This window comes from Magallana gigas, chromosome 7, assembly GCF_963853765.1.
Source record: "Magallana gigas chromosome 7, xbMagGiga1.1, whole genome shotgun sequence".
Taxonomy (NCBI): domain Eukaryota; kingdom Metazoa; phylum Mollusca; class Bivalvia; order Ostreida; family Ostreidae; genus Magallana; species Magallana gigas.
In genome coordinates, this window is record NC_088859.1 from 51,804,548 (window position 1) to 51,819,635 (window position 15,088).

Consider the following 15,088-nt stretch of genomic DNA (forward strand, 5'->3'; position numbering starts at 1 on the left):
TCTCCAAGTCTGCAGATCGTACAGCATGACCCAATTAAAGTCTCAAATTCTTTAATTGTTTAAAAAAACACCAAGCGAATCATTATAAAAACAATATAATGCCTTGTGCATAGTTAACCCGAAACACGAGCACTTTTCTATCAACTTTATTCTGCGTACTTGTGTATGTAGGTAAGAAGCTACAATATTACAAAGGAAAAATATCAGTACATATATCATTACCCAAAAAGCATGTTCCGCAAACACAGAAAATACTATAAATGTTTAACATTAATGCAATACACAAATAACTATTATGTGTGTTTACTCGTTACAATACTATGCAACTTTATCGAGACTTATAAAAACTTCACTTAAGAAGTAAATACTACGGTATCTTAGAAAAGACTTAAATGTTATTACAAATGAGAATTGATATAATAATAAGTAAACTTTGATTAAAACAGCAAATAATTTGTAAACTTACATTTGTGACCTGACTGCAAACTACAGATACATTGGCGGTAAAACTGCACGGACTAACGCTCTTCAGTAAAGAAGTCAAATATATATACCCTTGAAATTAATTGAATTTCGAACCCGATGGAAAAAACAATATTGCCTATCGTAACAGCACACTCCCCGCCTAATATTAAGTAAATATTACCAATTAAAAAATTGTATAAACTTATAGAATTCATAGCGGAACGCTTTCAAACAAAGATAGTGCAGAAATTTCATGGAACATGAATGCAAAATATATTCACCATGGAACATGGGTAATAATCATACAAAGATACTTCAAAAATATCATTATGGAACATATATGCAAATTTTATATCTTCACCATGGAACATGGTTAAAAACTTAAGTTATGGACACTTGCAATGATCATATGAAATTTCACATGGTTTAAGAACAATCATTCATTGTGGAACACAATCAAAGATACACTATGGAACATAGCTACCAGTCAACAGATGTGGAGGTTCATTATAATTTTGTGGAACACAAATTTCACGATCAACAATTCAGCATCACCATTTCACTAATAGGACGCGTGTACATCACATTTTGTCCGTCTTTATGGACGCGAACGCGAGCTTTACGAACTTTACCATCACTGCTTTGGTATGTTTCTGTTATAACACCAATAGGCCAGTCTGTTCGATGTACTGCACTGTCTTTTAAAAGAATAATGTCACCGACTTTTAAGTTTGGTCGATCATCTCTCCATTTCCGTCTGGGTTGAAGGTTCTGTAAGTAATCTTGTCTCCAGTGTTTCCAAAATATTTCGGAGAGAACTTGTACATGTTTCCACTGGGCGCGGTACATATCTTTGATGTTATCACTTTCTGGTATCACAGGTAAGTAATTCACTTTTCCAGTTAACAGCATCATAGGGCTAAGAACTAAAGTTGAATCCGGGTCAGATGAAATCTGCACTAAAGGTCTTGAATTAATAATAGAACACACTTCTGCCATAAACGTTGTCAAAGTTTCATGTGTTAATTGTTTGGAATTCAGATCAAGTAATATCGCATCAAGGATTCTTCTTGTCAGACCAATCATCCTCTCCCAGGAGCCACCCATATGCGAAGAATGAGGAGAGTTAAATATCCAAACTGTTCCATTTTCACGTAGATGTTTTTTAATCGGACCATCTTCAACATTCAGAGTTTGTATTCCTAATTCATCTGCTGCTCCTACAAAATTTGTACCCTTGTCTGATCTAAATACTTTGACCGGTCCACGTATTGCTTCAAAGCGTCGTAAGGCGTTGATAAAGGAAGAACTAGACATTTCTTCTATTACTTCGATATGTATGGCTCGTGTGGTTAAACAGCTGAACATGATTGCCCACCGTTTATTGTTTATTACTCCACCACGTGTCTTCCTTGCTAAAACTGTCCATGGACCGAATGTATCCACTCCTACTGTGGTGAATGGAGGACCCGGAGTAATTCTGTCAGAGGGTAAATCAGCCATTTTCTGTAATTCGAATTTTCCACGAAGTTTTCTACACATGACACAATTGTGAATAAATGAAGACACCTCACGTTTTGCACCAATAATCCAGAGGCCATTCTTTCTAAGCGCTCCCTCGGTAAAATGTCTTCCTTGGTGTCTAACTGAATCATGGTAGAATCGAATCAGGAGTTTTGAAACATGATGTTTATTTGGCAATATTATAGGATTGATTTCTCCAGTAGGTAACACATTCTTCACATTATTAAGTCTCCCACCTACGCGAAGTAAACCTTCACTATCAATGAATGGGGAAAGGGTTGAAATCCGACTATCCTTTGAAACAGTTTTTCCATTTTGTAGAGAGAGTATTTCTTTGCTAAAACACTCTTTCTGTATTTCTTTCAACACAAATTTTTCAGCATCCTGACAGGATTGTACACTGATACTGTTTTCACACATATGCCATCCAGAACAAGAATGAGTTCTGTGCTTGAAAGACTTGATGACATGTCTTAAACAGGCGACAAATTTGATAAAGGTTTTCCATTTAGAAAATTTCTCTGCAAGTTCAGTTATACAGTTCTTTGACATCTTAGTGGTGGTTTTCATGACTTGTACATCTGGACGAATTTCCTTGTCATCCTGTGGATCTATTAATGGGAAGTCATAGTTCTTATTAACCTCATTTTCTTCATGTTGTTCTAAAAGCCATTGAGGTCCTTGTAACCATTCACTATTCTGTAGCTGTTCACTCGAAAAGTTTCCTCGTGTCGCACAGTCAGCAGGATTTTTATGGGTCGGTACATAATTCCACTGGTCAGTAGAACTCACTTTTAAGATTTTGCTCACACGATTTGTCACATATGTATAGAATCTTTTCGATTGGTTGTAAATGTATCCAAGGACAACTTTACTGTCGGTGTAATATTTCACAACATTCGATTTTACATCCAATTGTTCTAAAACAGTTTGTCCGATTTCTGAAGCAAGGACGGCTCCACAAAGTTCTAACCGTGGTATTGTATGTCCTTTCATTGGAGCTAGTTTGGCTTTTCCCAATATAAATCCCAAATGGCTTGCGTTGTCATCACCAGTGATTTTCAAATATGCAGTTGCTGCAATCGCTGTTTCTGACGCATCACAGAAGACATGTAATTCAATGTTGTTAACACAACTTAATGAAACAGGTAAGTACATCCTAGGAATTCTCAAATCTTGTAAACACTGTAGAGATGATTTCCACTCTTTCCATTTGTGATCTATTGCGGTTGATAATGGTTGATCCCAATCGGCACCAACTGATTGTCGAAGAAGGATTTTCCCGGACAAGGTAATAGGTGACAAAAAGCCCAACGGATCAAAAATGCTATTCAGGAATGAAAGTAACCCTCTCCGAGTGTTTGGTTTTTCACTGTCTTGAATCTCAAACAAGAAACTGTCATGATTTAAGTCCCATGATAAACCGAGACTATGCTGTAGGGGTAAGACTGAGTTTTCTCCAAAGTGTACATCTCTAAGGTTCTTGTTTAAGTCCTCTTCACCGAAACTATTCAAAATCTCTCTATCATTCGAGGCAATCTTGTGTAACCGTAAATTGCCATTTTCTTTAAACACTGTTTTGGTTCTTTTAATCAAATCTATAACTTTTTCACGGGATGGTGAGGACACTAAACCATCATCTACGTAAAAGTTTCTATTTACAAAGTCTTTAACATCAGACCCATAAGTGTTTTCACAATTCTCTACAGTTTTTCGTAATCCATATGTTGCTATGGCAGGAGACGGTGCATTTCCGAACACGTGAACGCACATTCGGTATTCAATAAGAGGAAGATCTGGATTATTGTTTTTATACCAGAAAAAACGAAGAAAGTCCCTGTGTTCTTTTTTCACGTAAAACTGGTAGAACATCTGTTCAATATCAGCAATTACAGCATATCGATCTTGGCGAAAACGCAATAATATTCCTATAAGACTGTTTGTAAGATCAGGTCCAGTCATCAACACTTTGTTCAGAGAATGTCCTTCATAGACTGCGGACGAATCGAACACTCCTCTCACTTGATTTGGTTTCTTAGAGTTGTATACACCAAATATGGGTAAATACCACATTTCATTGTTGCTTTCATGATCGAGAACAGGAGCTATTTCTGCAGCACCAGTATCAAACACTTTCTTCATAAATTCAATAAAATGAGTCTTTTTCACTTCATTTTTCTTTAAGCTAGCATCCAAAATTTGAGCTCTTCTCCATGCTTGAGATCGGTTGTTTGGCATCATGGGTTTCGGAGAACGAAAAGGAAGCGGAGCAATCCATTTTCCATTTTCATCCTTCTGAAATTCTTCATCCATAAGTGAAAGAAATTTACGGTCTTCTACAGACAAACCAATTTTGTCATCATCAGGGGACTTTTGAAACAAAGTGTCATATGTGTCTAAAGCTTGATGTTCTTTCACTTGAAAATGATTTTCACATGGATTGAATTGTGTCGTACGTCCATTGTTAAGAACGGAGGTTTTCATCACACGAACAAGGTCTGGGCGATGAACTTTTCCGAGACATACATCTCCGATTATGACCCATCCTAATCCTAGCTTTTGAGCGAATGGAGTTTTCTTTGGTCCAGTAATCTGATGAAACACATGATGTGCTTCTGGAACATCTCTACCAATCAGTAGTTCAATGTTTACATCTTTTTCTATTGGTGGAAGCTCCTTGACAATTGAATTCAAATGATAATGAAAACGAGCAACATCTGGAGTAGGAATTTCCGATCTTTCATTTGGTATATCATCACATTCAATAGTTATTGGAAGTTCATATTGACAATCTTCATGCACTGATTGAACACACAGTCCTTCGATTCTTCTTCCTGTCATAGTTGTAGTTCCTGAACACGATGACAGAGAATATTGGGTGGAAGGGCCCTGAACATCCAGACGATCGCAAAGTCTAGGAGAAATGAGTGTTCTATTGCTTTGATCATCCAGTATAGCGTAGACTTTTATGGCTTTGTTAGGATCTTGACGTAGAAACACATTCACTAACACTATTTTCCCACAAGAACGTCCTAAAGAGGGTTTGTCACACAACACGGTACATTTTGAGGCAACATTTTCTGATGCGTTATCCTCCCCGCCATTCTCTCTGACAGTTGAATGTTGGTTTTCAAAAGAGTTCGTTAATCTGTCAACATGCATCAATGTTCTGTGATTATTACTGCCACATTTTTCACATTTCACTTTAACGTTGCAGTCTCTGGACATATGATTTGTTGATTCGCAACACTTGAAACAAATGCGCTTTTCTTTCAAAAACTTTCGTCGTTCTTCAAGTGGCTTTGATAGAAACTGTCTACAACACAACAATGAATGTTCAGCTTTATGAATAGGACAGCGTTTCATCGTTTCTTGTTGAACATATGTTTTCCGGTTCAGAATACTGTCTCGTCTATTTCCACATGCAGGTGTTGAACTTGGGGCGATACGCGGGTTGTCATACACAAATGCTGGATCATTTTTCACTTCACTCATATCTCTAATGAAGTCAATAAACACAGACAGTGGTGGAAATGGTACTTTATACTGTTTCTTGTACATTGAGGCACGAGTCGTCCATTTTTCCTGAAGACCGTAGGGTAGTTTGTTGACGATAGGATTGATCCCGGAGGAAGTGTCAAAATATGACAACAGTTGCGAATAATGAACATCACATTTTGTAGATTCTAACTCTGACAATATGTCCAATAAATCATAAAGTCTGTTCATTTCTTTACTTGAAAGTTTTGGAAAGCTGTCTAACTTTTTCTTTATAGTTGCTTCAACCATCTCTGGGCGCCCGTATCTGTCGTGTAGACGTTCCCATATCCTCTGAAGTCCTCTTTCAGGTGCATGAACATTGGAAGCACGGATACTAGAAGCAAATGTGCTGGAGGTTGGCCCCAGCCACTTTACAAGCAAGTCCATTTCTTCAAATGGTGAAATATTAAGTTCATTTACAATGCTCTTAAAACTAGTTTTCCACACAATAAATGTTTCAGGACTATCATTGAACTTGGAAAATCTGGTTAATAGTAAGTCTTTCTTGAGGAGAAATTGCACAAGTCCTCCTAGAACCGAGTCGTCTTGTACTGTGCTGTGTAGTTGAGAGTTTGGATTGTTTGGAACAGGAGGATCCTGATCATAAAATCTATTTGGCTTTGGTGTTGCCTGAACTTTCAGTTTTTCTCTAGGTTTTTCTAAACATAATGATTCAGCATAAAATGGTTCCTTTTCTTGTGGGATTTTGTATTCACAATATTGTTCTTTATTCAATTTTGTTTTCAAATAGAGATCTTCAATTGGTTTTGGATCACTAAAATGTTGCGACACATATTGTTCTGTTAAGTCCTTTTTGTTAACAAAGGATCGTTGAGAGGATGCACTAGATGATTCACTGTCTGAAATTCTCTGTGATAAAACTTCAGCGGCTTCTAATTTCAATGCTTGAAGGCGAGTTAATACTGAGGTAACTACAGTCTCTTTTCTTTCAAATTCAATTTCACTTTTTCGGATCATTTCTTTGTCACTATTTCGAGTAAGAAATAACATAAAATCTTTGAACACAGCATTGTGCTTGGTACGAACTCTCTTCAACTCATCTTCTATCTTCCTAAGTCTCTGTAAATCACCAACTTCAGCTTTGTCCAGATTTATCAATAAATCTTCCATCTTTGTCCAATGTTTTTGTAACTTTTTTTGAAAATCATGAAGTTGACTTTGGTAAAATCCTTTACCTGCTGCCGTTTTTGTTCGTGCTCTTGCTCCGAGTGATTTCGGGATGGCATCGATAATTTTCTCATCTGCTTCATGAAGAGATTGTTGATCTTTTTTATGGTCTAACTGTCCTATATCAGGATTCTGCTGAATTTCAGTTATCTCTGGGTCAGGATCTTTGACGTTACCTGGATCAGGCTGTTCGTTATGTCCTGGATCAGGCTGTTCGTTTTGTCCTGGAGCAGGTTTCTTTTCCTCCAACAAATCAGGTTCCCGTACAGTATCTGTTTCTCCTGGATCAGGGTTTGATGCCATGGTATACGAAATCTTCTTACTATAATGCCTTGTGCATAGTTAACCCGAAACACGAGCACTTTTCTATCAACTTTATTCTGCGTACTTGTGTATGTAGGTAAGAAGCTACAATATTACAAAGGAAAAATATCAGTACATATATCATTACCCAAAAAGCATGTTCCGCAAACACAGAAAATACTATAAATGTTTAACATTAATGCAATACACAAATAACTATTATGTGTGTTTACTCGTTACAATACTATGCAACTTTATCGAGACTTATAAAAACTTCACTTAAGGATGACGTTTACTCAGAATGAAAAAAAATTCCACTGATGATAATGAAAAACCAACTATTGTGTGTTATAAACCTTTTATTGTAGTGTTATTTTTCATTTTCAAAAAAGTAGGTCAATGACCTACTTTTTGAGTTAATGGCCATTGTATATTTTTGGAAAATTAAAGGAAAATCACTTAAAATTTTACACTATGATTGAGATTTTCTTAATTGTGAAAATAATACCAATTGCTAAACACTTTTGAAAATGAAATACAATTTATGAATGGCAGTGACACTAAATACATACAAAGCAGTAAGTTTTCCTTCACAATTTTTATAAATATTCCAGTCCGAATTTCCTCTATCACTTTTCAAATTCCTACCCATTTTTGATCCAATTTTACAAAAAATTGAATGATGATAATACAAAAACATTTATAGTATTAAACTACTTATATTGATCTTATACTGTTGGCATATAATTTACATGAGGTCAATGATCAAAATTTTGAGATATGGTGTCTTTTCTTGTTTTTAAGCATAATTCAATATTTTTTAAATTCATGCCATACGGTTATTATAATGAATAAATGAGTTAAAACTACCAGAAAAAAAGCAAAATTATATAGACTAAAATATAAAATCTTAACTTTTAATATTAGAGTACTTCCAAAAATGTTTAAGCAGAAAACAAAATCTGCAAAATTTAGTCCGAATTTCCTCTGTTTGGCTAAAAGTCTTTTTTTGTTTTGGCATAATTCCATAATGTAGTAGAAATACCGAATGTTATGTCAATAATAATTCATTTCACGGATACTTTTTGTGTTTAGAACAAATTTTACTCATGACATTGAACTTTATAACAATCCGAATTCGAGAACTCAAACCCTGAGTAAACAACACCCTTAAGAAGTAAATACTACGGTATCTTAGAAAAGACTTAAATGTTATTACAAATGAGAATTGATATAATAATAAGTAAACTTTGATTAAAACAGCAAATAATTTGTAAACTTACATTTGTGACCTGACTGCAAACTACAGATACATTGGCGGTAAAACTGCACGGACTAACGCTCTTCAGTAAAGAAGTCAAATATATATACCCTTGAAATTAATTGAATTTCGAACCCGATGGAAAAAACAATATTGCCTATCGTAACAGCACAAACAAGAAGACGGTTATCGACAATTTACGGCAATACAATCTAACAATTATACCAATTACGTCTTTTTTTGATGAAAGAAAAACATAGAATATACGAATAATTAATAAAAGTTAACAAGTTTTAAGTTAAAAGTTAATAAAATAACTTATAATATACTTTATTTATAAACAAGGAGCGAACAAGGTTTAAGGCGAACGAGAATTTGGGCGAACGGTAATTAGAGCGAACGGACGTAGAGCGAACGGACTAAGGCGAACATGTAGATAGGGCGAACGCACCCGATACCAAATTATTTAGTGTGTAGGTGAACAACGCACTACGAGGGACATCGTGACATTAGAACCAAGAAATACGGAAGCTCTTCTCCCCGTGGACAAGGACTCCATTGACTTTTCACTAGTGTTTAATCGAGTCGCCAAACTTCTTCCTGTTTCCTTTGATATAACGAGAAATAGTCCGTAGAGTCAACTTTTGTGTTATGAAATTTACTTTAAGGGGGATGTGCGGCCATTTTGTACATGTAAACATTTCTTAATCTGGCTTGTTTCACAGGGGCTCGGTTTTCAGACACTGAAATGTATAACAATTTACTCCCGCATAAAAAAATATACATAATGTTCATTCAATATATGTTCTATGGTATCCAGAGGCGGATCCAACAATTTGGAAAAGGGGGGGGGGGTTCCATTTGATGAAAATCAATATGTGCAAAATTCCCCAAACAAAAAATTTTCTTAAGAAATCATATCAAAATCACTTAAAAATCATATCCAACTCACAAATTCATGATTTTGTTCTATGATTTAGACATGATCCATTAAATGAATCATACCCAAATCATAGGTGACAAATAAGGAAGTATGATCCTGATGTGGTTTGTTTCTTGGTTTTGAGTCTGCTATGATTTTCTTGTGATTCTGGTATGTGCTATTATCTTAGAAGGCAACAGAGCATGCGTTTGAAATGATTCCTTAATTGCCAGATAAACTGACCACTAAGAATTAAGATTTCTGCATAACAGGAAGTTGAGTTGCAAATTTTGAATGTTCATCTTGGAGCCTAAATGTGATGTACATGTCAGGAAAATTTGTTATTGTTGGGCATCTTGCTCTATCTTGGCATATTTATAAAGTGAATTTATGGAAGTATTTTGGGGGAATATATTCTTATTCACTTGAGGTAAATAATATTTTATAAAGAATAATTTACAATACACTATCAAGTGATTTATTAAGTGAAGCAAGCAACTAATGCATGGATGTTCATGTATCATTAGTTCAGACCGGGAGCTACAGACCTGCAGCTAGGTTTTGAAATACATACATGATATTTTAATTTGAACAATTCATGTAATAATTGCTAGAAGAGTTTGAAATAACAGTATAATTATCATCTAAATTATGGAAGACTTTGATCCTGCGTTCTAATTCAGATTATATTGGCTTAACGATACAGTTCATGTGACATATATGTATACTATTTTTCATATTTGGTAATTGACAATGTATTTCAAATATTAAAAGTATATAATTGTCTGTTGCAAAATATTAATTAAGTGGTCATTTTTTTCTTTAAGAAATTATTGTATAATGGTCCTTTAACAGGTCATATAAGGATCATGGTTTTGATATGAGTTGTTAGTTACAACAGATCATACCAGGACCATGGTTTTGATACGAGTTGTTAGTTACAACAGATCATACCAGGACCATGGTTTTGATACGAGTTGTTAGTCACAACAGATCATACCAGAACCATGGTTTTGATATGAGTTGTTAGTTACAATAAATCATACCAGGACCATGGTTTTCTTGCAATTTGTTTAGTTTAACAGATCACCCGAGAATCATGATCCATTAACTCATTTGCATGTGAAATTTTCCTATACCGAAATCATCTCAAAACCATGATTTACACACAAGCCATTGATATGATCCTGTAGGCTATTTTTTCTGTTTGGGTCATCATTTGACAATAAACAAGGACTTTTTGAACGTTTCCAGTGCGTACATACAACTGTATTTAAGAAACTTTTATCTCATCACTATCTATTTCACATCTATTTCAACATCAGAGTGCACTGCATTATTGAGCGTTTTGCCGTTTTGGTTTAGGTAATGAAGATTTGCATAATATCTAGCCTTAAGAAACCTAAGTTTTCAGCAATGAGAAAGTGCGTCTCTGCTTGATAGAAAAGAAACACTAAGAAACAAAAAATAACTCAGACTAATTGCGACAAACTATGATAAAAATGGATACTTTGGTAAAAAAATTTATGTCTTTGATGTTTTTAAATTCTGAACTATTTATCAATTTTGATTCTATCGATTGTCTTCTTAAATAAAGGTCTAAATGATAGGATATGACAAAAGAATGGGGATAATTTATCTGCTGAAAAGATGGTACGTGTGTAATACAATGGTAAAAGCAATTGTCGTTCCAGGGAACTTGATGTGACCTCTGTAATGAGTGCGCTAACATCATCCGGCACTAGTACAGATGCGATCATATTTAGAAAATTTTTGAAAAAGTGTACATTATCATAATGGTTAACACCTTACACGGTATTTTTGTAACAAAATTTCCGATTCTTGGAAACAAAACAATACGAAATTCTGTAAATAAGCAATTTTAAAAGCATTTATTTGAGATAATTACTGTATTTCTATTATAAATGGGAAAAATTGCTTTTAAAAAGGCATTAAACGTTTTCAAAAAAAATTCATATGTCCCGAAGAAAGGGGGGGTTCCGGCACCCCCCCCCCTCTGGATCCGCCAATGGTATCCAAATAAAATCCGCCGTTAAACATTTTTTAAAACGACGATAAAGGGCGATTTTAACGGCGGATTTTTTTTCGATACCATAGAACATATATTGAATGACAATTTATGTATATTTTTTATTCGGGAATAAATTGTTATACATTTCGGTTTCTGACAACCGAGCTCCAGTGCACCAGACCGGTCTATTGTGTGTACATCGAATCGCACCTGTAAATACAGTATACTTGAAAATACCACTCATTTTGACTTCCTTTTGATTTTGACATTGCAAAATAGCACAATTACTTATATCTATCTACATAAAAGATAGTGAATTGTACAAAGGAGAGAACGACGTATTTCTAATTTCGATTTTTTTTTATGCAAATACTGTAAAATGTATCCAGTTCGATCGAATTTTATGGCGAGTTTATTTCACTCATAAACAAAGTAGCAATAATAGCATATCCATAATGTTTGGAGAAAAATTCAAATCTGCCGTGCAGACCTAGCAGCTGAGCAAGCTATCCGTACAGATGGCCTTGTGGCTGTAGACAAAATTCGACGTACTAAATCAGCTTTAGAGTGCAAGCTAATCGGCAACTTCGTTACTATTTATAACACCCCACAGTGAAAGGGGGAGGTTGATGATGTCATAGACAGGGGCGGATCCAGTTTTAAGCAGGGGTCCTGGGGGCAAAGCCTCCGGAAGCTCTTGGATTCTAGAGATTTTGTAGAGGTTAAAATGAAGCTTTCAAAATTAGACTTTTGCGATATTTACAATTTACATTTAAAAGTTTGCAAGGACAGATCCAGGATTTGAAGTCAGTGGAGGTGCTCGTTTTAGGCAGGGGGTCTGCCGGGGGGGGGGGGGCGCCATGGGGCCGCCAGTGGATCCAGGGCAAAGCTTTGGTGGCACTGGTGGTCCTGGGGCGAAGCCTCCGGAGGCTCCTAGATTCTATGGATTGTGTAGGGTAAATGAAGTCTTCAAATTTATCTTTTTGTGATGTTTCTTCTTATGAGTATTATTACATTAAAGTAAAACAATTGTTTACAATTGTTAGAGGTTTGTTGATTTAAGACCTGTAGTCATCCCATCAAAATACTATGCCTTGCAGAAATATAAGAAACATTTCCTACTACAGTATTTTTTTTCTCACGAATAGCTGTAAAATTAATCGGTTTATAAAAATGCTAGTTCAATGGGACGATGTAAGTGAAGTTTATAAAAAGATAACGATGCCAGCTTGTATAATAATAAACGTGGAAGAGTCGTTAAAAACACTAGCTAGTCCAACTGATCATTTTAAAGTGGGCGATTGGTCACATTTGAACCCAATAACAAGGAATACTGGAAGCTAAAAACGTCGGTCCTTTTTTAAACACAATATTGTAAAATGATTAACGATTTTTTTATTAATTTTTTTATGATATTAAGCTAGAAATAAATCCAAACACTAAGTGGGAATTTGCCAAACTGTAAGTGACTTAAAATGAAAAATTTAAGTATCAGTTATTGCATAGAAAAAAGCGAAAATACGAAACGATAAATACAACTTATTGAGAGTGAATTAGAGCAAGTAGAAAATCAACATCATTCAAATATCAATATGGTACGGAAAAAGATTTAGATAATCAATTAGACACTTTATATGAAATTAAATTAGAAGGAGCACAAAAAGGACAAGAACCAAATGGATAGAAGAAGGAGAAAAAAACATTAATCGTACTTTTTAAGACTCGAAAATAAACATCAGTGGAAAAATCTTATCAATCGAGTCAGTAGTGCGGGATCAACCAATGTAAAAAATTTGTGAAATTTTAAATCGGCTGTGCAATTTCTCTGTAAATTCTTATTCATCAAAGGTTATACCGATAAATGAAATTCAATCATATCTTGTCCAAATTAATACAACCTCTGTGTTGTCAGAAAATTATATAATATACATAATGTGAAAACTTCCCAACATTACAGGAATGCGCAGAAGCTGAAGATGGAATGAAAAATAATAAGTCACCTGCAGGAGTAGACGGTTTACCTGTTAAATTTTGTTTTGGAAAATATCAGAGATTTGTTTATATGAAATTATATTCCAAATTTATACTGAAGACGAAATATTTACATGTTCACCTGTCTTTGTCTGTGTTAACATTACGAATCAATTGTGAAGCCTATAACCCAATAATTTCATCAAAGATGAGTGACACAAAATGGGCGTGTCTTATAGCATAACCGAAACACGTTATTGGCTGTGCCGCGTAGTAATACATAGCATGTGCTACATGAAAAAAATTGTGATTTTAAAATGTTGTTAAAAACTGTAGATATTGGATATGATATAAATATAAGTAATAAGAAATCATTCTTTGAATATCATGAGATGATAATTTCGGGGCGTGGTCAAATCTATCATAAAGCCCTTCTGGAGTATTAGATTTCACCACACCCCGATCGAAATTATCACATCATAATACTGTAAGAATGATTTCTTATTTCTTAATTAACCCCAACACAAGAATGCTAAGTTCTCTCTCTTATACATAAAAGGGGATAGATAAGTTAGAAAATTACAGACCAATAAGTCTTACTAACTGTGACTAAAAAAATAATTGCATTTATATTTGCAAGGAGATTACAAAAAGTAATTGATAAATTGGTAAATAGAATTAAATCAATCAGGTTATTTAAAAGGAATATATATTGCCAAAATAAAAATATAGAAGAATTTCGTGAAAAGCCAGATAATTAATTCCGTACAAGTAATTGTCTCAAAGCTTCTTTATTTCGCAACAATACTTGAAAACCCTAATCAGGCTATAATTGAACAAGTAAACAAAATTATATTCTTATATCGGGGGGGGGGGGGGGGGAGAAAGAATAAAACACCAATAAGACATATATCAGATGGAGAGATTGGTATCAGACATTGAAAATAAGGTCAAAGCTTTAAACGCTTCATGGGTTTCGCATTGGGATCACTGACTTTGAAATCATAATGCACTTTAATTTTTTAAAATAAATATGCCACTCTTTTTATAAATATATAACTACATGTACAATTAAATGGAGAGCAATAGACAGACATGCACTGATTATGTATTAAGTATGTAAAAAAAAAAAAGTAGCCATTTTTAGATGTCTGTTTTTATGCAATTGTGAATTTTATATTATTTTTTATTAAAAAATTCGTTTTTAAATATGACACAAACAAACATTCTTAGGATTCATGCAGAAAAAAATATGATAAAATTTAAAAAAAAAAAACCCTACCTACCTAATTTTTTCATCAGTGTTACCCCAAACACACAGTTTTTTATAGGCCTTATTCTACGGAAATTCAAGAAAATGTAATCAACTCTACCTATGAAATCGACTTCGAACGTCGCAAATACAACCTCTTAAATAGTGTAATGACTATGAGTTGCAGTTTAAACATTCGCCATTCCTACTAGAAAAAAATATGCCCTTCTTTTTTAAATTCATTTTGTCGCAATTTTTAATTGTTTTTACTACTGTGGTCAACCCGTGTTTCCCATGAAGTTTTAATCAAATTATTTTAAGAGTTATCCCTCTTCGTACGTCAAGCATCTAACTTTTTTCATATTTCAACAATTTTGTAATATCGCCTAAAATTCAATATTTTAGAAGTCTGTATTTTTTTTTCTCTTTAACCTCATCTCAGTATATTTTATTGTTGGTTAATTTCTTTTCCTTAGTCTCCTTAAAATTTTCAATATACACCAAGTGTTGTGTGTACATAAAGACATGTGGGAGTGAGATGGTTATGGTTTATTTCTTCAACACCCTCTGCTTAGACTTTCTTGAACAAGGTGACAAATTAACACATCAATATATTTTTATCTGCGTTCT

At 34.3% G+C, this 15,088-nt stretch overlaps 1 protein-coding gene across 2 annotated transcripts; it reads right to left on the reverse strand.

Moving 5' to 3' along the window:
* Nucleotides 1-87: 87 nt before the first annotated feature.
* Nucleotides 88-8,449, reverse strand: LOC136270094 (uncharacterized). 2 transcript variants are annotated; one of them, XR_010707771.1, is made up of 3 exons: nucleotides 8,304-8,449; nucleotides 467-7,125; nucleotides 88-179 (listed from the first exon to the last, which is right to left on the reverse strand). XR_010707771.1 is itself a non-coding variant. In XM_066066540.1 (2 exons), the coding sequence occupies exon 2, from the start codon at nucleotides 7,018-7,020 to the stop codon at nucleotides 1,003-1,005; it is 6,018 nt and encodes a 2,005-aa protein (XP_065922612.1). In that variant the 5' UTR covers nucleotides 7,021-7,125; nucleotides 8,304-8,449; the 3' UTR covers nucleotides 94-1,002. The 2 variants fall into 2 exon arrangements, 1 of the variants encoding a protein (XP_065922612.1); XM_066066540.1 differs by having other exon boundaries at nucleotides 94-7,125.
* Between the last annotated feature and the right edge of the window lie 6,639 nt (nucleotides 8,450-15,088).

Bases quoted from the DNA above. Each gene is read 5' to 3' on its own strand.
- LOC136270094 (XM_066066540.1), bottom strand. From the start codon at position 7,020: ATGGCATCAAACCCTGATCCAGGAGAAACAGATACTGTACGGGAACCT.